Raw genomic sequence first — 22976 nt, 5'->3', positions numbered from 1 at the left:
AGTATTTTTGTTGAGTACAAAATTATAGGTTGGCAGTTTGTTTGTTTCACTTCTCTAAAGATATCACTCCACTATTTCCTTGCTTTCATTGTTTTTGGTTAAAAAGTCAGCTTATTTTCATTCCTTCGAAAATAATATGCATTTTTAATCCTCTGGCTACTTTTAAGATTTCCCTTAATATTTTCCCCATCTCCGCATACACAGATGAAGTCCACTCCAGTATAGGAAAGTCTCAAGGGAAAACAAACAAACAAACAATTTTAACCAGTTTTCCAATGATATACCTATGAATGGTTTTCTTGTATTTATTCTGCTTATGGTTCATACATCTGAATCTGTGGCCTGATGTGTTCATCAGCTTTGAAAACTTTTCTATTATCTCTTCAAATATTGAGTACAAAACTATAGCTTGAAGCTGAAACGCCAATACTTCGGCCACCTGATGTGAAGAGCTGACTCGTGTGAAAAGACCCCGATGCTGGGAGGGACTGAGGGTGGGACGAGAGGGGACGGCAGGGGGTGCCCTGTCATCCTCTCTCTGCCCGCCTCCCTCTCCCTTCCTCTTCTAGAATGATCATCAGTAGTATTGGGTTCAAAATAACATTCAAACTCACAGGACACAACAGGTAGTCATCTCATCACCAATTTCACTTAGCTCTTTGGAAGGACTTAGCACTGGAAATATAGCATGTCAGTATGACAAAAATCAAACACATCTTTATCTGGAGTCCTTAAAATATCCAGTTGCTGCTTCCCAGACCCTTAATCAATCACACAGAGAGACTCAGAGCATTTGTAGATTTCAAACAGTAACCACATGAAATAACAGTCCATGCATGCAGCTTCTAACCCCTGCACAAAGGATGCATTGAGTTAGAAGAGATGTCACAAAGGGGAGCTGAAGAGCTATTTCCCTACAAATTTTATGCTAGTGAAACAATGAAGCAGTAATGTATATCCTTAGAGATATACATGTGTTTCCTTAGTCCTCAAAGTCCAGATGTAACTTACCAATCACAGATAATTTTCACCATAAATACTGCTGGTTGGTAACAGAACTGAAATAGCACATTTATCTTCATATATGTCCAAGAGAAACTGTATCAAAAGAAGGTAAAGTAAACCTAAGGTCATCTTTCCACAGGAAATTTGGGTGCCTTTTATTTCTTTGTCTTGCTCTGGCTAATTGCTCTGGCTAGAATTCCAGTACTGATTCAGTCTTGGTCAGTGAGTCAGTCAGTCAGTCAGTTCAGTCGCTCACCCGTTTCAGACCCTTTGCGACCCCATGTACTGCAGCACACCAGCCCTCCCTGTCCATCACCAACTCTCGGAGGTTACTCAAACTCATGTCCATTGAGTCGGTGATGCCACCCAACCATCTCATCCACTGCCATCCCCTTCTCCTCCTGCCTTCAATCTTTCCCAGCATCAGGGTCTTTTCAAATGAGTCAGCTCTTCACATCAGGTGGCCGAAGTATTGAAGTTTCAGTTTCAACATCAGTCCTTCCAATGAATATTCAGGATTTATTGCCTTTAGGATGGACTGGTTGGATCTCCTTGCAGACCAAGGGACTCTCAAGAGTCTTCTCCAACACCACAGTTCAAAAGCATCAATTCTTCAGCGCTCAGCTTTCTTTATAGTCCAACTCTCACATCCATACATAACTACTGGAAAAACTATAGCCTTGACTACACGGACCTTTCCCATGAACAGTACAAAAAGACAGAAAGATGAACTCTCGAGGTCAGTAGTGCCCAATATGCTACTGGAGATCAGTTGAGAAATAACTCCAGAAAGAATGAAGAGACAGAGCCAAAGCAAAAACCACACCCAGTTTTGGATGTGACTGGTGATGGAAGCAAGGTCCAATGCTGTACAGAGCAATATTGCATAGGAACCTGGACTGTTAGGTCCATGAATCAAGGCAAATTGAAAGTGGTCAAATAGAAGATGGCAAGAGTGAACGTCAACATTTTAGGAATGAGCAAACTAAAATGGACTGAAATGGGTGAATTTAACTCAGATGGCCATTATATCTACTACTGTGGATAGAAGAAACGGAGTAGCCATCATAGTTAACAAGAGAGTCTGAAATGCAGTACTTGGATGCAGTCTCAAAAATGACAGAATGATCTCTGTTCGTTTCCAAGGCAAATCATTCAATATCATGGTAATCCAAGTCTATGCCTCTACCAGTAATGCTGAAGAAGCTGAAATTGAACAGTTCTATGCAGACTGGTCCCAAATAGGAAAAGGAGTTCGTCAAAGCTGTATATTGTCTGCCTGTTTATTTAACTTATATGCAGAGTACATCATGAGAAATGCTGGACTGGAAGAAACACAAACTGGAATCAAGATTGCCGGGAGAAATATCAATAACCTCAGATATGCAGATGACACCACCCTTATGGCAGAAAGTGAAGAGGAACTCAAAAGCCTCTTGATGAAAGTGAAAGTGGAGAGTGAAAAAGTTGGCTTAAAGCTCAACATTCAGAAAACGAGATCATGGCCTCCGGTCCCACCACTTCATGGGAAATAGATGGGGAAACAGTGGAAACAATGTCAGACTTTATTTTTCTGGGCTCCAAAATCACTGCAGATGGTGACTGCAGCCATGAAATTAAAAGACGCTTACTCCTTGGAAGGAAAGTTATGACCAACCTAGATAGCATATTCAAAAGCAGAGACATTACTTTGCCAACAAAGGTTCATCCAGTCAAGGCTATGGTTTTTCCTGTGGTCATGTATGGATGTGAGAGTTGGACTGTGAAGAAGGCTGAGTGCCAAAGAATTGATGCTTTTGAAGTGTGGTGTTGGAGAAGACTCTTTAGAGTCCCTTGGACTGAAAGGAGATCCAACCAGTCCATTCTGAAGGAGATCAGCCCTGGGATTTCTTTGGAAGGAATGATGCTAAAGCTGAAACTCCAGTACTTTGGCCACTTCATGTGAAGAGCTGACTCATTGGAAAAGACTCTGATGCTGGGAGGGATTGGGGGCAGGAGGAGAAGGGGATGACAGAGGATGAGATGGCTGGATGGCATCACTGACTTGATGGACGTGAGTCTGAGTGAACTCTGGGAGTTGGTGATGGACAGGGAGGCCTGGTGTGCTGCAATTCATGGGGTGGCAAAGAGTTGAACATGACTGAGCGACTGATCTCTGATGCAGACCTACAAGACCTCTTAGAACATCCAAAAAAACAAACAAAAAAATGATGTCCTTTTCAGTCTTGGTACATTCTGTGTTTCCAGAAGTGCATCAGTTCCTTCTAGGTTATACAATCTGTTGGCATGTTATTCATAATAGTCTCTTTTGAGTCTACATTTCTGTAGTCAGTTGCAATGTCTCCTCTTTCTTTTCTAATTTTACTTACTTGAGTCTTTCTTTTTCTTAGTTCAGCTAAAGGTGTGTCAATTTTGTTTTGTTTTGTTTTCAAAGAACCACCTCTTAGTTCCATTGATCCTTTCTGTTGTCTTTCTGGTCACTATTTCATTGATTTGCATTCTGATTTTTATTATTTCCTTCCTTCTACTAACTTTGGGCTTAATTTGCTCTTCTGTTTTGAATTCCTTGAGGTATTAAGTTAGGTCGCTTATTTCAGATCTAATTTCCTAATACACATGTTACTACTGTTGTTCAGTTGTGTCCGACTCTGTGACTCCATGAACTGCAGCACACCAGGTTTCCCTATCCTTTACTACCTCTCAGAGCTTGCTCAAACTCATGCTCATTGAGTCAGTGATGTCATCCAACCATCTCATCCTCTGTCACCCCTTCTCCTCCTCCCCTCAATCTTTCCCAGCATCAGGATCTTTTCCAGTGAGTTGGCTGTTTGCATCAGGTGGCCAAAGTACTGGAGCTTCAGTTTCAGCATCAGTCCTTCCAACAAATATTCAGGACTGATTTCCTTTAGGATTGACTGGTTTCATCTCCTTGCAGTCCAAGGGACTCTCAAGAGTCTTCTCCAGCACCACAGTTCAAGTCAATTCTTTGGTGCTCAGCCTTCTTTACAGTCCAACTCTCACTTCCACACATGACTACTGGAAAAACCATAGCATTGACTAGATGGACCTTTGTTGGCAAAGTGATGTCTCTGCTTTTCAATACAGTGGCTAGGTTTTTCATAGCTCTTCTTCCAAGGAACAAGTGTCTTTTAATTTCATGGCTGGAGTCATTGTCTGCAGTAATTTTGGAGCCCAAGAAAATAAAGTCTCTCACTGTTTCCATTGTTTCCCCATCTATTTGCCATGAAGTGATGGGACCGGATGCTATGATCATAGTTTTTGAATGTTGAGTATTAAGCCAGCTTTTTCACTCTCCTCTTTAACCTTCATCAAGAGGCTCTTTAGTTCCTTTAGTTCTTTAGTTCCTTTAGGCTCTTTAGTTCCTCTTTACTTCTTCACTTTCTACCACTAGGGTGGTGTATTTCCTGCATATCTGAATTTATGTGTACATATTACTATAACCTTTCCTCTCAGATATACTTTTGTTGCCTCCCAGAATATCTACTATATTTCTACTTTCATTTGTCTCAAGATAATTTATTTCCATTTTCTTTTTTTGACTCAATGGTTTTTTATAAGTGTGTTTAGTTTTCACATGGTTTCAGACCTTCTTACTATCTTCTTCTTGTGGATTTCTAGTTTCAAACCACTGTGATCAGAAAAGATGGTATGATTTCAATCTTAAATCTGCTAAGACTTGTTTTGTAGCCTATCATATGATCTATCCTGGAGAATGTTCCATGTGTACTTGAGAATAATGTGTATTCTGTTGGACAGAATGTTACATATGTCCATTTGTTTTCAAGTGTGATTCAATTCCAATGTTTCCTTGTTGAATTTGTTTGTATGTTCTATCCACTCCTGATAGTGGAATGCTGAAATATCCTACAATTACTGTGCTGCTGTTTATTTCTCCTTTAAGATCTGTTATTATTTGCTTAATGCATTTTGGCACATATATATGCCTGTGTTGGGAGCATATATACTTATGATTGTAAGGAAATGGCAACCCACTCCAGTATTCTTGCCTAGAAAATGCCATGGATGGAGAAGCCTAGCAGCATACAGTTCATGGGATCACAAAGAGTCAGACACGACTGAGTAACTGAGCACATAACCTCTTGATATACTGATAGTTTTATCATAATACAATGACCTTTTTTGTCTCATTATACTTTTTTGACTTGAAGTCTACTTTGTCTGATATAAGTGTGCTTATGCCTACCTTCTTTTGGTTTCCAATTACTTGAAATATCATCATCCATCCTTTCCTTTGAGCCATTCTGTGTCTTCAAAGATAAAAAGTGTTCTGTAGATCACATACAATTGCTTTTTTTTTTAATCCATCCAGCCACTGTGTGCCTTTGGATTGGTGAATTCAATCCATTTACATTTAGAGTGACTATTTGACATGTAAGAACATACTACTGCCATATTGTGCTTTATCTTTTTTTTTTAAATTTTATTTTATTTTTAAACTTTACAATGTTGTATTAGTTTTGCCAAATATCGAAATGAATCCGCCACAGGTATACCCGCATTCCCCATCCTGAACCCTCCACCCTCCTCCCTCCCCTACCCTCCCTCTGGGTCGCCCCAGTGTGCTTTATCTTTTATTATTTTACTGCTCCACTATTTCTTCTTCTGTTTCTGTCTACCTTTGTAAGTTGGTGGTTTTCATAGTGATTTTCTCAGTCTCCCATTTTTTAAAAAAAATATTTCATTCTCCACTAAATTTTTTTATGGTTACCATGAAATTTATATAAAACTTTTCATAGATGAAAGTTATTTTTCTGCTGATAGCAACTTATCTTCATTTGTCTATAAAAGTTCCATTCTTTAGCTCTTTCCTTTTTACATTTTTGACATCACCAATTACCTTTCTTATGATTTGATTACAAGTTGTGGTAGCTATACTTCATTTCCTTTACCTTCTGTGCTATAATTAAGACTTAAATATATTATTACAAAAGGTTACTTTTCTATCATCATAATCAGAGTTGTGTACTTTCATCTTTTGTGCACTTTCAACTTGAAGAGCTCTTTTCAACATTTCCTGTAAAGCAGGTCTAGTAGTGATTAACTCAGTTTTTGTCTGGGAAAGCCTATATTTCTCCTTCATATATGAAGAGTAATTTTGCCAGATTGAGTATTCTTGGTTGGCAGGTTTTATCTTTCAACATTTTGAATATGTCATTCCACTGTCTCCTAGCCTACAGAGTTTCTCCTGATAAATCTGCTGATAGCCTAATGAGGGTAACTCTATAGGTTACTATTTTTCCTTGCAGTCTTTAAAGTTATCATTGACTTTTGTCAGTTTTAATATGTCTTGGAGAATGTCCTTTCATGTTTACATATGTAAAGGTGGATGTATATATCCAGTATCTTCTCCAGGTTTGGAAAGTTCTCAGCTATTATTTAACACACTATCTGCTCCCTTTTCCCTCTCTTCTTCCTTTGGCTCACCAGATGAAGTCAGAGAGTTTTTGCAGTTTCTTCACTTTTTAAAAATCTTATTTCTCTTTCTGCCATCTGAATCATCTCTATATCCCTACCCCTGAGCTTGCTAATTCTTCCATGTGACTTGCTCTATTTCCATTGCATTCTAATTCTTAATCTCATTTATCGAGTCCTTTAGCTCCATAATTTGTTTGGTTTCTTTTTAGAATTTCAGTCACTTGGGTAAAGTACTCCTCCCGTTTATTAATTTTATTCCTGAGATCATTATATTGCCTAAGTTTTCCTGCAGCTCACTGAATTTCCTCCTAATAGCTATTTTCAACTCTTTATCAGTTAGATCACAGTATTCCAGATCTTTGGGTTTGGTTGTGGGAAAACTGTCACTTTCTTCTTGTGATAACATGATTACAATGATATTTTCCCATGGTGCTTGATGAAATGAGACTTTGCTCTCACATTTGAAGTAGCAAAGATTTTTCTTTATTTAGGCAAGGCTTTGTTTATTCCTAACAATTCAGTAGGTTGGTAATTAGAAGTCTTCCTTTTGTTTTCCAGAAGGTGGTGCTATAACACAGGTTATTATTATTTTTAATTTTTTTCATTTCTCTTACCAGTACAAGGTTGGGAGTTGGGAATGTGTATCAACAACAAAAGTTAAGTTGGCAGAGAAAATAAAAGAGGAGAGGGTAGCTGGTGGCACATTGGAGGAGATGTATGTTAATCTTTGGGCTTTGGGTGTGCCCACAACCTAGTAGAGGGATCCCCAAGTTTGGGGTGAGGGTCCCACCAGCCCATGGGTAGTTATGGGCTGGTATGGCCCATGGTATGGCCAGAATCATGGGACCAATGGACAGGAGATGTTTTCTTTCCTTTCTCTTTCCTTTCCCTCTCTCTAGTCACTGAGCTCTCTCCACAGAGAGAGCAGCAGGTCCCTCTAGCTGCAGCATGCACAGCTGGGCAGACCCCTACTCACCACCATCACCCTCCACCTCCTTTGCCAAAAAAAGGTCTGTGCTGGCCCACTGCAGACCTACTGGCAACATTCCCTCACTCCACAGCCTTTTCTGCATTCCAATCCACTCACTTTCAGGTACAAAGATGGATGGATCTCGAGTGTCCTGGAATGCTATGCAGAAGAGCTTTTTAAAAAAAATTTTTTTTGGTTATGCATGTCCAATTAGATGTACATTGAAGGGGAGAGGAAAAAGAGAAATAACTCATACTGACACCACTTCAATCGTAATTATTTTAAAGTCCATGTCTGATAGCTTAAATATCTGAATTCCTATGAGGTTTTTTCTATTGTCTTGCCCTTGTTTCCTAGCATGTTGAACACTGTGTGAAAATATAGAGGGCCCACTTTATTTTATTCTCCTTCAGAGAATAAAGACAGGAGGCAGATCATCTTAATATGTCTAGTATTAAGCTGATTCTAAGGATTTCGGTCTTCAGGGGCTTGCAAACAAAAACCCAAGTGCTTACCTGCGACTCTCCTCCTTGATACGTTGTGAACTCCAACTGCTGTCTCCCCAGGATTCAAACTATGCCTAGCTTTTCTGCCTTTTATCCACTGTTCTCTGTTTGGCTTCTTACATTTACCATCTTTACAAATTAGCAAATGACTCAAAAAGAAAGGCCAAACAAAATGTCAGACTCACTCCAATGCATTTTTCTTCTCACAGGGATATCAACCACTCAAGTCCTGGCTGCCTTCAGATTTTTAATTTTCTCCAGATTTTCAATTCCACTTTAACTAGAAAGTTGATTTGATGCAAGTTAGAAATCATAGCCAGATAGGGAAGACAATCTCGAGTCTTTAAAATTAAAATATACAAATATGTGTGTGTGCACACGCACACATGTTTATCAATTCAGTTCAGTTGCTCAGTCATGTCCGACTCTTCAGGACCCCATGACTTCCCTATCACCAACTCCCGGAGCTTGCTCAAACTCATGTCTGTCAAGTCGGTGATGCCATCCAACCATCTCATCCTGTCGTCCCCTTCTTCTTTTGCCTTCGATCTTTTTCAGCATCAGGTTCTTTTCCAGATTAAATCTAGATAAATTCCAGATAAAATCTAGGAATATATTCTTTACCATACCTCACATGGCATACTTTCTGAACTCCTCTAGTTATAATGATCATTCTCTGAATGAAATATATGTGGCTAAGATTTTTTTCCAAATTATGGAACCAAGAACTAAAGTCAATATTCAACATTTAGCTTAATACAAAGTACAGAACTATACTATTAATACTTCTACAACTATCTACTAATATGGTTCATTAATATCAATCTATATGTCTATTTTCTACCAAAAAACAATCTTTACACTTAAGTACTCATAATATATACATAATATATACTCATAATATATACTTCAAAACTCATGGTCAGATAAAATTTCAATATGTTAGAACCGCTATCAACTGTTCTACTCTCTTATATACCTGCTTTTCATTTTTGTTTTTACCCTAGATTTGACACTTATCCCTATCAAATTCTACCTAGCAACTCAAAGAGTCAATGAATATTTAAATTCTCATTCTATGACTTGTCTATCAATTATCTCATCTAGCTTTGTTCTATCCCAAATAGGAAATCTTACTATACATATTAAATAGAGTAAAGGACCAAGATTTCCCTTAGAATGACACGTAAGTTCTTTGGGAATAGTTGTTCAGCAGCAATAAGCCCTCCAAAGCACATTTCTTTATCTTAACCAAAAAGTTACCATAAGACACAAAGCTAAATTTCTTACTAAAAGCAAATTTATAGTATATAGTATAACCATCATACTACTTAACTGTGAATTAGTAGAGCACTGAGAAGGCCTGGTATAAATTTGAGTAAAAGGTAGATTCATTACATCATATTTGACATAGAATTCAAACATGAGAGATGAATCATTTAAGTAAATTCTGTTTTGAACATTTCCCTCTTCCTTCTTTCCAGATACTCCCAATTTGTAGCATCATTGCCACATTTTTGACAATGACATAAACAGTTTGCTTAAAATCTTGTATGACTAAACATGTAGGTGCTTAAGATATAATTGGTTCTATTATTTCATTATATGGAGCTACTCTACGTCCAAGGTCAGGGGCGGCAGCTGAGAGGAGCTACCCCATGCCTGAGGTCAGGGGCGCAGCCGAGAGGAGCAACCCCACGTCCAAGGAGCAGCAGCTGCGCAGGCACAGGAGGGCCGAGAGGAGCTACTCCACGTTCAAGGTCAGGAGGGGCGGCCCTGAGGAGATACCCCTCATCCAAGGTAAGGAGCAGCAGCTGAGCTTTGCTGGAGCAGCCATGAAGAGATACCCCATGTCCAAGGCAAGAGAAACCCAAGTAAGATGGTAGATGTTCAAAGGGCATCAGAGGGCAGACACACTGAAACCATAATCAAAGAAAACTAGCCAACCTGATCACATGGACCACAGCCTGTCTAACTCAATGAAACTAAGCAATGCCATGAGGGGCCACCCAAGACGGACGGGTCATGGTGGAGAGGTCTGACAGAATGTGGTCCACTGGAGAGGGAATGGCAAACCACCTCAGTATTCTTGCCTTGAGAACCCCGTGAATAGTATGAAAAGGCAAGATGATAGGATACTGAAAGAGGAACTCCCCAGGTCAGTAGGTGCCCAATATGCTACTAGAGATCAGTGGAGAAATAACTCCAGAAAGAATGAAGGGATGGAGCCAAAGCAAAAACAACACCCACTTGTGGATGTGACTGGTGATAGAAGCAAGGTCCCATACTGTAAAGAGCAAGACTCCATAGGGACCTGGAATGTCAGGTCCATGAATCAAGGCAAATTGGAAGTGGTCACACAGGCAATGGCAAGAGTTAACGTCGACATTTTAGGAATCAGTGAACTAAAATGGACTGGAATGGGTGAATTTAACTCAGATAACCATTATATCTACTACTGTGGGCAGGAATCCCTCAGAAGAAATGGAGTAGCCATCATGGTCAACAAAAGAGTCTGAAATGCAGTACTTAGATGCAATCTCAAAAACAACAGAATGATCTCTGTTCATTTCCAAGGCAAACCATTCAATATCACAGTAATCCAAGTCTATGCTCCTCAACCATTAACACTGAAGAAGCTGAAGTTGAACAGTTCTATGAAGACCTACAAGACCTTTTAGAACTAACACCGGAAAAAGATGTCCTTTTCATTATAGGGGACTGGAATGCAAAAAGTAGGAAGTCAAGAAACACCTGGAATAACAGGCAAATTTGGCCTTGGAGTACGGAAGGAAGCAGGGCAAAGGCTAATAGAGTTTTGCCAAGAGAACGCATTGGTCATAGCAAACACCCTCTTCCAACAACACAAGAGAAGACTCTACACATGGACATCACCAGATGGTCAACACCAAAATCACACTGATTATATTCTTTGCAGCCACAGATGGAGAAGCTCCATATAGTCAGCAAAAAGACCGGGAGCTGACTGTGGCTAAGATCATGAACTCCTTATTGCCAAATTCAGACTGAAATTGAAGAAAGTAGGGAAAACCATTATACCATTCAGGTATGACCTAAATAAAATCCCTTATGATTATACAGTGGAAGTGAGAAATAGATTTAAGGGACTAGATCTGATAGACAAAGTGCCTGATGAACTATGGATGGAGGTTCATGACATTGTATAGGAGATAGGGATCAAGACCATCCCCATGGAAAAGAAATGCAAAAAAGCAAAATAGCTGTCTGAGGAGGCCTTACAAATAGCTGTGAAAAGAAGAGAAGCAAAAAGCAAAGGAGAAAAGGAAAGATATAAGCATATGAATGCAGAGTTCCAAAGAACAGCAAGGAGAGAGAAAGCCTTCCTCAGCGATCAATGCAAAGAAATAGAAGAAAACAACAGAATGAGAAAGACTAGAGATCTCTTCAAGAAAATTAGAGATACCAAGGGAACATTTCATGCAAAGATGGGCTCGATAAAGGACAGAAATTGTATGGATCTACAGAAGCAGAAGATATTAAGAAGAGGTGGCAAGAACACACAGAAGAACTGTACAAAAAAGATCTTCATGACCCAGATAATCACAATGGTGTGATCACACACCTAGAGCCAGATATCCTGGAATGTGAAGTCAAGTGGGCTTTAGAAAGCATCACTACGAACAAAGCTAGTGGAGGTGATGGAATTCCAGTTGAGCTATTTCAAATCCTGAAAGGTGATGCTGTGAAAGTGCTGCATTCAATATGCCAGCAAATTTGGAAAATGCAGCAGTGGCCACAGGACTGGAGAAGGTCAGTTTTCATTCTAATCCCAAAGAAAGGCAATGCCAAAGAATGCTCAAAGTACCACATAATTGCATTCATCTCACACACTAGTAAAGTAATGCTTAAAATTCTCCAACCCAGGTTTCAACAATACGTGAACCGTGAACTACCAAATGTTCAAGCTGGTTTTAGAAAAGGTAGAGGAACCAGAGATCAAATTGCCAACATCCGCTGGATCACTGAAAAAGCAAGAGAGTTCCAGAAAAAACATCCATTTCTGCTTTATTGACTATGCCAAAGCCTTTGACTGTGAGGATCACCACAAACTGTAGGAAATTCTTCAAGAGTTGGGAATACCAGACCACCTGACCTGCCTCTTGAGAAACCTGTATGCAGGTCAGGAAGCAACAGTTAGAACTGGACATGGAACAACAGACTGGTTCCAAATAGCAAAAGGAGTATGTCAAGGCTGTATATTGTCACCCTGCTTATTTAACTTATATGCAGAGTACATTATGAGAAGCGCTGGGCTGTAAGAAGCACAAGCTGGAATCAAGTTTGCCAGGAGAAATATCAATAACCTCAGGTATATAGATGACACCACCCTTGTGGCAGAAAGTGAAGAGGAACTAAAAAGCCTCTTGATGAAAGTGGAGAGTGAAAAAGTTGGCTTGAAGCTCAATATTCAGAAAACGAAGATCATGGCGTCTGGTCCCATTACTTCATGGGAAATAGATGGGGAAACAGTGGAAACAGTATCAGACTTTATTTTTCTGGGCTCCAAAATCACTGCAGATGGTGACTTCAGCCATGAAATTAAAAGATGCCTACTCCTTGGAAGGAAAGTTATGACCAACCTAGATAACATATTCAAAAGCAGAGACATTACTTTGCCAACAAAGGTTCATCTAGTCAAAGCTATAGTTTTTCCAGTGGTCATGTATGGATGTGAGAGTTGGACTGTGAAGAAAGCTGAGCGCCGAAGAATTGATGCTTTTAAACTGTGGTGTTGGAGAAGACTCTTGAGAGTCCCTTGGACTGAAAGGAGGTCCAACCCGTCCATCCTAAAGGAGATCAGTCCTGGGTGTTCCATTGGAAGGACTGATGCTGAAGCTGAAACTCCAATACTTTGGCCACCTCATGCGAAGAGTTGACTCACTGGAAAAGACCCTGATGCTGGGAGGGACTGGGGGCAGGAGGAGAAGGGGATGGCAGAGGATTAGATGGCTGGATGGCATCACCGATTCAATGGACGTGAGTTTGAGTAGACTCCGGGAGTTGGTGATGGACAGGGAGGCATGGCATGCTGCAATTCATGGGGTCGCAAGGAGTTGGACATGACTGAGCAACTGAACTGACTGACTGATTATCTCATAACTAAGTCTGGCAAAACTCAAGTCAATTATGGAATACGTATGGTACCAAGTTATGCCCCAACACGTTAAAAACAAAAATTAGATAATATTTATGGTATTTATCGAGTAAAGTAAGAATTTAGAAAAACACTTATGGCATACTTAAAACTTTAATTCCATTATTTTCAATTATGATAGCTATATAACCATCTTATAATTAGTTTATAATTAAGAAATTGAGAGATTAAATGAGAATATATTGCTCACTATGTTTTTAATAGTGCATAAAATGTAAATACAAAATAATATGAAGAATAAAGAGTCCAAAAAAAAGTATTTCAATAAATTAACACACTAACATTCAGGATAAGAGATGTTAGAGCAATATTTGATGATTCTATAAAAGGCATTTAAAAAAACTAAGGGCAAATTTTAAAAAGGATTATTAACACTTAAAAATAAAAGCACTACCAAAAGAAATACAGTAAAATTTATCAAAGGCAAACACTGTCAACCATAAGACACCACTTAAGCAAGAATACTGTTCCCTTGAAGGGGTGCAGGTTTCTATTATTAGCAGAGATAAGAGCTGCCTCAAATTCTTTCCTTAATAACACTATACTAAAAATAAAATGGTTGCCACATTTCAAAATAAACACATTGCTTTGCATATGCATTTCAGTGGTCTAAATAATAGATAAAAATCGATTTAACCTGATTCAAAGTGTTTTCTCTTACATTTGCAACTAATAAACACACTAGGGAGACTGGCTGTCACTTTCATAGCACATTCAATATTTTAGGGGTCTTCTGCCACCCACTTTTTCATCTGAGATTAGATCTTCTCTTAGATCCAATTAAATTATCTACCTGGCTTCAAAATATTAACTACTTGCTCTATAAAGTACTTTCCCTATCATTAAGGAAACCACAAGAATCTCAGAAGAGTAAATGCGACAATATAATCACTACAAAGCAGTACAAACACTTTAAGGAAAGCTAACATGAACTACAAGGTAAGTGACTATTTTGGCACATTGGAAAAAAAAAAAAAATCTAGATAAAGCAGTGCTGTGTCAGCATGGGAAAGGGAGAAAGTCCACAGAATTGAAGTAAGTTCCTCAGTATATGATCAACTACAAAAATCCTTTCTAACTCACATAGATATGTGTGGAGAAAGATTGTAGAAAGGCATTTTTAGCTCAGAGTCTGCATTTTCCGAAGTTTGAAAAAAATTAACTGTATTATTTTGGTTCTGCTCCAAGTAGAACCTTGACAACAAACCACATATAAAAACTGCCAGCTGCTGCTCACATCCTCCTCCCTTTCCCAGCTTTGCCTCCTTTATCCAAGAGTTCTATGATCACTACCATGAGACCTGGAATAGATATGTTACATGTTTGCATATATTCATTGCATACATATACACGGTATACAGAAGAGGGTGATAAGTGAGCAGTGTCTGGAGAATTAGATTAATAAACATACACAAATGAAATATGAAAAAAGACCAGAGAAAAATAGAACATAGTAAACTCTTTCTTCTCAACATCAATTAAATCCTGGTCTCAGAACCAGATCACAGATTATTCTGAGTTCAGCTAATTACAGGTTTACAAATATATAAAATAGGGCCCAAGTATACAAATACATAAAAGTTAAGTACTTGTATATTTTCACCTACATTTTCTCCTCTATTACTCTCAAAAGTATAAAAGAACATATAAGTCTTATTCCCTTTTTCAGAGATCAAGTGACTTTGGCTTGCAACAGCAAACTTCCACACAGGAGGCCTTCTAAATCCAGTATTCTCTATATTGTATACCATCCTGCCTTTGTGGACTTCCTCTGAATCTATCCATCTATAACATTGTTTCCTATAGAAAAGTGTCTTTCAAGAATCAATCCATTACACAAAATGAACAAAATCCATTCAGCATTAAGGACAAAACACTGAAATCACAAAAATGAGATAAATCAGGGGGAAAAAACCCTAAATAGCACACTATTTACTTGATTATTTAAGAAAGATGATGAATTCATTTTCATTCCATTAACGGTCTAGTATTTCAGAAAATATATAGCTTCATTAGTTGGAAGTATTGCTTAACAGCTGTTTAGAATTACATATTTTCAGAAGTAAAATCAGTTCAGCTAGCAATTTATATGAACATCAACAGTTATTTTCATTTCATTCTTATTCATTTTCCATATTTGTGAAAAAACAAATTTCATGGCTTAACCCAAAAAGATACTGGATTTTTAATATAAACACTAAAAACTAAACATCATATAGCACAAATGAGTTAATCATTAGGAACTTTCCAATGCAGGCAACCAAAAAAGTTGGGGCAAATTATTAAAGTTAAGTCTCAATGTTGCAATCAGAGTTGCAATCAGAATCACAATCAGTAAATATTTATTATTAATAACACCTCACACAGGGTACAGGATTCACTCAAACTGGCCATGTATCTAGTCATCTCCACAACAGCCATCTCTCTGTAAAGTAACTCATTTTCTCTTAAGCCATTTTATGTGCCTCAATTCATTTAATCCTTTAAAAAAAACACCTAGAATGGAGGTAGCCAAGTATTGTTATTGTCATTTTACAAAAGAGGAAACAAGCTCAAAGAAGTTTAATGGTTTCCCAAATTCATATAACTGGCAGTAGCATGAAATGAAAATCCCCAGCTAATGCCTTCCAAAACCAATGTTCCTTCATCCTAGGACATCGTTATGTTTTTACAAATTCTCTTTAGTCTGGTTACTAAAGGCCACTGGCAATCTTTAGTCAAAGTTATTTTCATAATGGGGATGGGGCAACCCTGAAATACCTGGTATTTTAAAGAAATTTAAATAGTTAAATTAGTTAATAGTGTCAGAATTCAGTAACCTTATCATATTAAAAAAATGGAATGGATTGAGACACAAGAGTAAAATTTATATGAAAATATAATTTTTAATCATCCATATGTAATTTATCCATCTGCCAATGCAAGAGACTTATGAGACAGGGGTTCGATCCCTGGATGAGGAAGATCCCCTGCAGGAGGGAACAGCAACCCACTCCAGTATTCTTGCCTGGAGAATCCCCATGGACAAAGGAGCCTAGCAGGCAAGAGTCGCAAAGGGTCACAAAGGGTCGCAAAGAGTGGGACAGACTTGCATCAGAGAACCCTAAATTTGCCACTTCTGCAACTTACTAGCACTGTGACCTTAGGCAAATTAAGGTATCTAATTCTCAATATCTACATTTGCAAAATGGAGATAATACCAAATCCAGGATTACTTTGGGGAATAAATAAAACCAAGTGCATATATAGTAAACATAGTATCAACTTAATCAAGTTGTAGCTTTTATCACTAAATTGTTACAAACATGTTTCCCTTTTCTTTTGTTTTACATTATTTCAGCTATGGTCTTCAGTAATTCAAACCTCTACTAAACCAGAAGGAACAATTAAACTTATCCATTTTTTGAAATTAAATCTTCAAAAATTCGGTTGCAAATAAATTTCACATTCCAGTGTTGTTGCTAAGGACAAGAAAAAAACAAAGCCCAAAGAGGTTTCAAGTATTCTTTAGGGCCTTGACACTACAGTTCAGTTGCTCAGTCATGTCCAACTCTTTGCAACCCCATGAACCGCAGCATTCCAGGCTTCCCTGTCCATCACCAACTCCTGGAGCTTGTTCAAACTCATGTCCATCGAGTCTGTGATGCCATCCAACCATCTCCTCCTCTGTTGTCCCCTTCTTCTCCTGCCTTCAGTCTTTCCCAGGATCAAGGTCTTTTCCAATGTCAATTCTTCACATCAGGTGGCCAAAGTAATGGAGCTTCAGTTTCAGCATCACTCCTTCCAATGAATATTCAGGACTGATTTTCTTTAGGATGGACTGGTTTGATCTCTTTGTAGTTCAAGGGACTTGTCACTACATGAGGGTCAAAAACAATGCCAGTGTGGGTCAGAAATACCACAGGTATAACTCTGAGGTCCACCAACTGACCAGGTAGTTGTCTGAGATATAATTTATCACTTAGGACTTGGTATTTATATTTCTAGGGCTTCCCAGGTGGCACAGTAGTAAAGAATCTGCCTGCCAATGCAGGAGGCACAGGAGACAGGAATTCAGTCCCTGGGTTGGGAAGATCCCCTGGAACAGGAAATGGCAACCCACTCTAGTATTCTTGCCTGAAAATTTCCACGGACAGAAGAGTCTGGCAGGCTACAGTCCATGGAGTTGCGAAGAGCCAGATACAATTGAACAACTGAACACAAGCTCTACATTTGCTTATCTTTCCTGTTATCTTACACAGAAGTGAAGATTTAACAAAATATTTACTTAATTTCTTGAAAGCCAATTCTGTGAGCTATTCACATAAGTATTTGAAAAACAACAAAAAACAAAGCCTTGATGAGACCTTGCTGACTAGAAAAGGCTACTTTGACTGAAAGCCTCCTATGAGATGGTTGGATGGCATCACCAAGTTGATGGACATGAGTTTGAGCAAGCTCTGGGAGTTGGTGATAGATGGGAAGCCTGGTGTGCTGCAGGCCATGGGGTTGCAAAGAGTCAGACACGATTGAGCGACTGAACTGAACTGACCCTATTGTGTATAATTCTAATGAAGAATAATGATTTTATAAATCAAATCTGTCAGTTCTCACCCTGAAAATACAAGCTTCTTTTAAAAATATAATTACCATTATATTTAAAACACTTTTTTTCTTCAACTGGTCTTTGTAAAACACATGCACAGATCTGTTCTTCTAGAATTTCTATGACCTTCATTATTTAGGTAGGAACTGAGCAAGTCTAATTACAAGACCTTTTAAACAGCAGTTATACCTTACCTGGGAAAGAGTAAGAATCAAAACAATACATAGAAAAAAATTTAAGTAGATAAAATGCACTACTTTAAATTCTGACAGCCAACATAATCTGTTTCCATAAGTACTCCCCTAGTACTCTTACACTAGAACAATGGAGAAAAATCAACTCAATATTTAAAATAAGGTTTCAATCATTTATCAACAATTAGAAGGATTTCCATATGTTTTTAAAAGTAGCTTTAAACAAGTGCTATTAAATGAAAACTAGTTCTTTCCATTTTTGTTCATTGCACCTAACTTTGCTCTGTAAACTGATACATCAACAACTGAAGTTAAATGTTCAATATCTATAAATAACATAATAGCTAAAGAGAGAAGGCACATAAAATATTCAGCACTTCTCCATGTTTTTACAGCCATATAAAACTAAACCATCTACTACTGTTTTTTAGTAGAAATTAAATTTATAAAGTCTAAATCAATAGCAAATCAAAATGTAAGTATTTTCAATAAACGCTCCTGGAACAATTGGATATCCATATTCAAAAAGTTGACCTTAGAATCTCAACTTATACCATACTCAAATGTTAACTCAAAATGGGTCCTAAATGTAACTATAAGAGCTAAAACAATAAACATCTATTTTTTTAAAAAATGTGAAGAAATTCTTGAAACCCAAAGCAAAGATTTCTTAAATGTAACATCAAAAGCATCATCCATAAAAGGAAATAGTCAATAAGAAGGACCTCACAAAAATTCAAAACACTTAATACATGTCAGACAACTGACATGAAGAAATATTTGCAATAAGGGACTTGTATCCAGAATTTATAAAAAAAAAATTCTTATAAACTCAACCAATCCAACAAATGAACGAAAAAAAAGACATTTCGCCCAAGATACACAAATGGCGATTCAGTACATGAAAAGATGTTCAGTATCATCACTAGGAAAGCACAAATTGAAACCCCAATGAGTTACCATCTCACACCTACTAGAAGAGTCATAAGAAGACAATAAATAAATGTCAGTGAGGATTTGGAGAAATAGGAACCCTCACACATTATTGGTGGGATTGTAAAATGGTACAACCACTTTGAACAGTATGCAGTTTCTCCAACAAATAAAAATAAAATTATGATACAAGCCAACAATTCTTCTCTTGGGTATATCTACCCAATATACATGAGAACAGATATCTGCAACAGAGATTGCACACAGCGTTCATGGTGGCATTATCTGTAACAGTCCCAAACTGAAAACAGAGGTCATCAACAGGTGACTGCACAGGCAAAACGTGGCATTTCCATGAGGTGGAGTATTATTAAGCAAGGAAAAGGAACAATGCTATGTCATGCATGAACATCAAAAGCCTTGTTAAAGAAGTCAGACACGAGAGACTTCATATTCAATGATCTCATTTATAAGAAATGTCCAGAGAAAGCATATTTATTCAGACAGAACACAGATGAACAGTTTCCTAGGGCTAAGGGTTAATTATAAATGGCATGAGGAATTTTATTGTGGTGATGGAAATGTTATAAATCGATCTATAAAATGGTTGCACCATTCAGTAAAGTCACTAAAAATCACTGACTTGTACTATGCATAATACATTTGGGATGGGTGACTTTTATGATATGTTAAATATGCTTGGAAAAAAGTTGTGTTTAAAAATAAGAGTGCTCTTGTTTGTAGTCCCTTAAAGAATTACAATGGACCCTTGAACAACACTGGAGTTAGAGGCACTGGACCCCAGGAAGTTAAAAACTTGTGTATAACCTTATATTCATCCCTTAGTATTCATGGTTCCACATTTTAGGATTCAACCAACCTGGACTGTATAATACTGTAGTATTTATTTAGAGGAAAAAAATAATCTGTTGTAAAAGTACACCTGCAGTTGAAACTCATGTTGTTCAAGGGTCCACTGTAAATGAGTAACTTCAGACTGCTGCAACTTATATAACTTATATTTTTATTTTAACTTATATTTTTATTAAGCAACTGTACTAATTCTAACTTTGGATGGGAGAGCACTGTCTAACTTTGGAGAGGTGCTCATACAGTGCTAGGAAATCTCCCCAGTTAGTTGCTCACTGGGAAGGAGTCTTCCAGGAAAAGGATTTCTCATAAATTCAAGTACCTTCTGTTGGTTTATATTTTAAGTCAGTGCCTAGAAGCAGTTCAAGGATATATACAAAAAGAGATTTAAGTTGTCCTGTGACAATGGACCAAATGATCTGATGGGTATTTTAGCCAACATTCAGATTACACAAGAATTTTTTTTAAAAAACAACAATTTTTAACACAATTTGAAAAGGAACAGTATACATTATATAACCTGGAAAGTGTACATGCCTAGATGGTGAAGACTTGAGTGTATAACATCAAAACACAATAGTCCTTAGTAATGTCACAGCATTAATCCAGTTCCTGAATCTTCATATATTCACTCTAAATATATTCTCTTCACTTACCACTTTATGAGGTCTTGCAAACCTAAGCTAGAACTTCACAGCCCTCACAGGACTTGAAAGAATTTTACAAACCTGAGGTCTTTACATAAATACCACCCTATCTGTAAGGCCATGCCTGACAATCTTACTGAAAATTGCTAACTGCACAAAACGGATTCATTTTTCTTCACAGCACTAAAAATACTACACACACACACACACACACATACATACACACAAATATATATATAGTGATTACTGTCTTCCCCTACTAGAATATAAGCACCACAAAAGGAAAGATTTTCAAGATTTTGTTCCTAGGGTATCCCCATTACCTAGAACAGTGCCTGGCACACTGTAGGCACTCAGTAAGTGTTTACTGAACAAAAGAAAGGGTATCAAATGTGTGCAAGTAAATAAAAGCTGATCCCTGCCATATGAATGAACGAGTCTCTTCTACCCACTTACAGCCTGGACTCAAGGTTAAAATAGGATTTTTGGACGAAGTAAAAGAGTAGTACTGATCTCTACACTACCATGTGTAAAACAGCTAGCTAGTGGGAAGCTAAGGTCTGGCACAGGGAACTCAGCTGGGTGTTCTGTGATGACCTAGCAGGGTGGGAGGGAGGCTGAAGAAGGAGGGAATTCACGTATACTTACAGCTGATTCACAATGTCATAGAGAAGAAACTAACACGAAATTGTAAAGTGATTTACTATAATTTTAAAAACCTAAAATTTTTTTCATTATGATTTTTTAAGGAAGCAGAGGCCTCAATAAAATCTTCAAGCTGCCTACCCAACATTTTCCCAGCAAAACGAAAAAAAGAAAAAAGCAACAACCAAAAGAAGTATTTTTAATAAGTTGATTCTAGTTCTGGAGAGAGGACAAGTTAATTAAACTCACATGACTCTTAAGAAAAACAGGAAAGTTCAATACTTAACCAGTAACCAGTTAAAAAAAAAAAAAAATCAAAGCAGCCTGTTTTTCTACACCCAAAATGGGATCCCATCACCTAGGAACACAGAGCTCAGCAGAGTATGTCTTACAGTTCTGGCCTCAGCCCTACATCCTCCAAGATCCAACTCCAAAGTCCCCCTTTCCTTTCCCTCCATCCTGGAAGCCTTCCTAGAACCATTTTACACACACCAAGCAAGCTTCAGACCTCCCAGTTCTAACTAAGCCCTGACCCAACCCAGCTGCATCCCAGCGTTTCCCACGGCCCGCAGAAAGACCCACCCATCTCGCGCCCCGGGATCCCCCGTAGACTACCAGCCCTACTAATCCACAACCAGGGAGCACGAAAGAATCCAGACTTGAGGACTTCCCAGCCTGGCCAAAATTGGAGGACATTTTAGACCTTTATCCCAGTTCTGCCAATTTCGGTGTGACCTTGAACACGTCCCTCCTAGGAGGTCCCCGTTTTCTCACGTTAAAGGCGAAGATAACACCTGCACCTGCTGTAAGGATTACAGGAGATCACACGTGAAGCACCTAACGGGACACCTGGCACGAAATGGGAACTCCACCATCAGGGCCGTGGATCATTCCCCAGCCCTATCCCTACAGCCTCCCAGCTGAAAGGCATCTCGCCCAACAACCCAATCTCCGGGTTTCAGAGGCGGGCACTGAGGTCGGCCAGTAGAAGCGTGCTGGACGCCAGTCCCAGGACCTCGCGACGCCCCCGCCCGAGCCCCCTAGCCAGGCCCCCGCCGTTGCCGCGGGGCGAAGCAGTACCCACTGCCTTCCCTGGGTCCCCAGGTTCCGCGCGGCCCGGGCGCGGCCGCTCCACCTGCCGCCAGGCCCCGCCACCCGCTGCCCGCTCGCGGCCCGGCGCTCCCGGACTCCGGGGCTGGGCCTCCCGCGAGGCGCGGCGTACTCAACTCTTCACTTTGCCGAAGGTGCCGACGCCCAGCGTGTCGCCCAGCACGTAGTGGCCGATCTTCACCCGCCCGTCGTGCTTCTGCTTCTCAGCCATGTTCGGCGCGCGCAGCCTCGCTCCGCCGCCGCGGGATCCTCTGTGCGGCCGCCGCCGCCGCCTACCCACAGTGCAGCGGGCCCGCGGGGGGCGGGGGCCCGAGACTTGGGGACCAGGCGAGGCGAGGCGGGGCGGGGCGCGGGGAGGGGGGACGCGAGCAGGTGGGGGGGGGCGTGGGCGTGTGCGCGCCGAGGCCCCGTGGGCGGGCGTCAGGCCGGCGTGGGCCCAGGACTAGGGCCCTGGGGGCGCAGTGGAGGGAGGGTGGCGCTCGGTGCGGGGTAGGTCGGAGGCCGACAGGTGTGCGCGGAGCGGGGAGGAGGAAGGATGTCGCCTCGCTACCTGGAGGAGGGGCCCTGGGGTGGGAGCCGGGTTAAGGGGCCCTTGAGCAGAACCTGACGGTGGAAATGAGAGGGTGAGATTTGGGCCGAATCTTGGCGAGTGGAAAGAGATGGAAGTATTAATAGAGCCTGGAGAAGAGAAACAGGCCTGAAGTGTGGGGAGAGAGGGGCGTGAAAAGCAGCGTGTGGGTCCGAGGGAAGTCCAGGCTGGCGGCAGTGGGGAAGGGCCTTGATCGAAGGTCAGTCGGAGGAGAGTCACAAGGAAGCGTTTGGAGTCACGCACTGTTTTCATACAGGTCACCACAGCA

General features: G+C 39.7%; 1 protein-coding gene across 3 annotated transcripts in view; it reads right to left on the bottom strand.

Annotated features, from left to right (window-relative positions):
• PRKAA2 (protein kinase AMP-activated catalytic subunit alpha 2) overlaps window positions 1–22460 on the bottom strand; it is an 80334-nt gene extending 57874 nt beyond the window's left edge. For 2 of the 3 annotated variants that reach the window (XR_015160063.1, XM_086390187.1), the window contains exon 1: window positions 22237–22460. Coding sequence is in view for 1 of the 3 variants with exons in the window: in XM_086390187.1 (XP_086246313.1) it covers window positions 22237–22330 (94 nt within the window). In the remaining 2 variants the exon portion in view is untranslated. The remainder of the gene's footprint in view (window positions 1–22236) is intronic. The other variant, XM_086390188.1, reaches the window with a different exon arrangement.
• Window positions 22461–22976: the final 516 nt, after the last annotated feature.

The sequence above is a fragment of the Bos grunniens genome, chromosome 3 (assembly GCF_055505025.1).
Source record: "Bos grunniens cultivar Pamir isolate PY7600 chromosome 3, Bosgru_T2T1.0, whole genome shotgun sequence".
NCBI lineage: Eukaryota > Metazoa > Chordata > Mammalia > Artiodactyla > Bovidae > Bos > Bos grunniens.
Note: the sequence above shows the minus strand (reverse complement) of the source record. Positions and strands in the feature narration are given on the sequence as shown.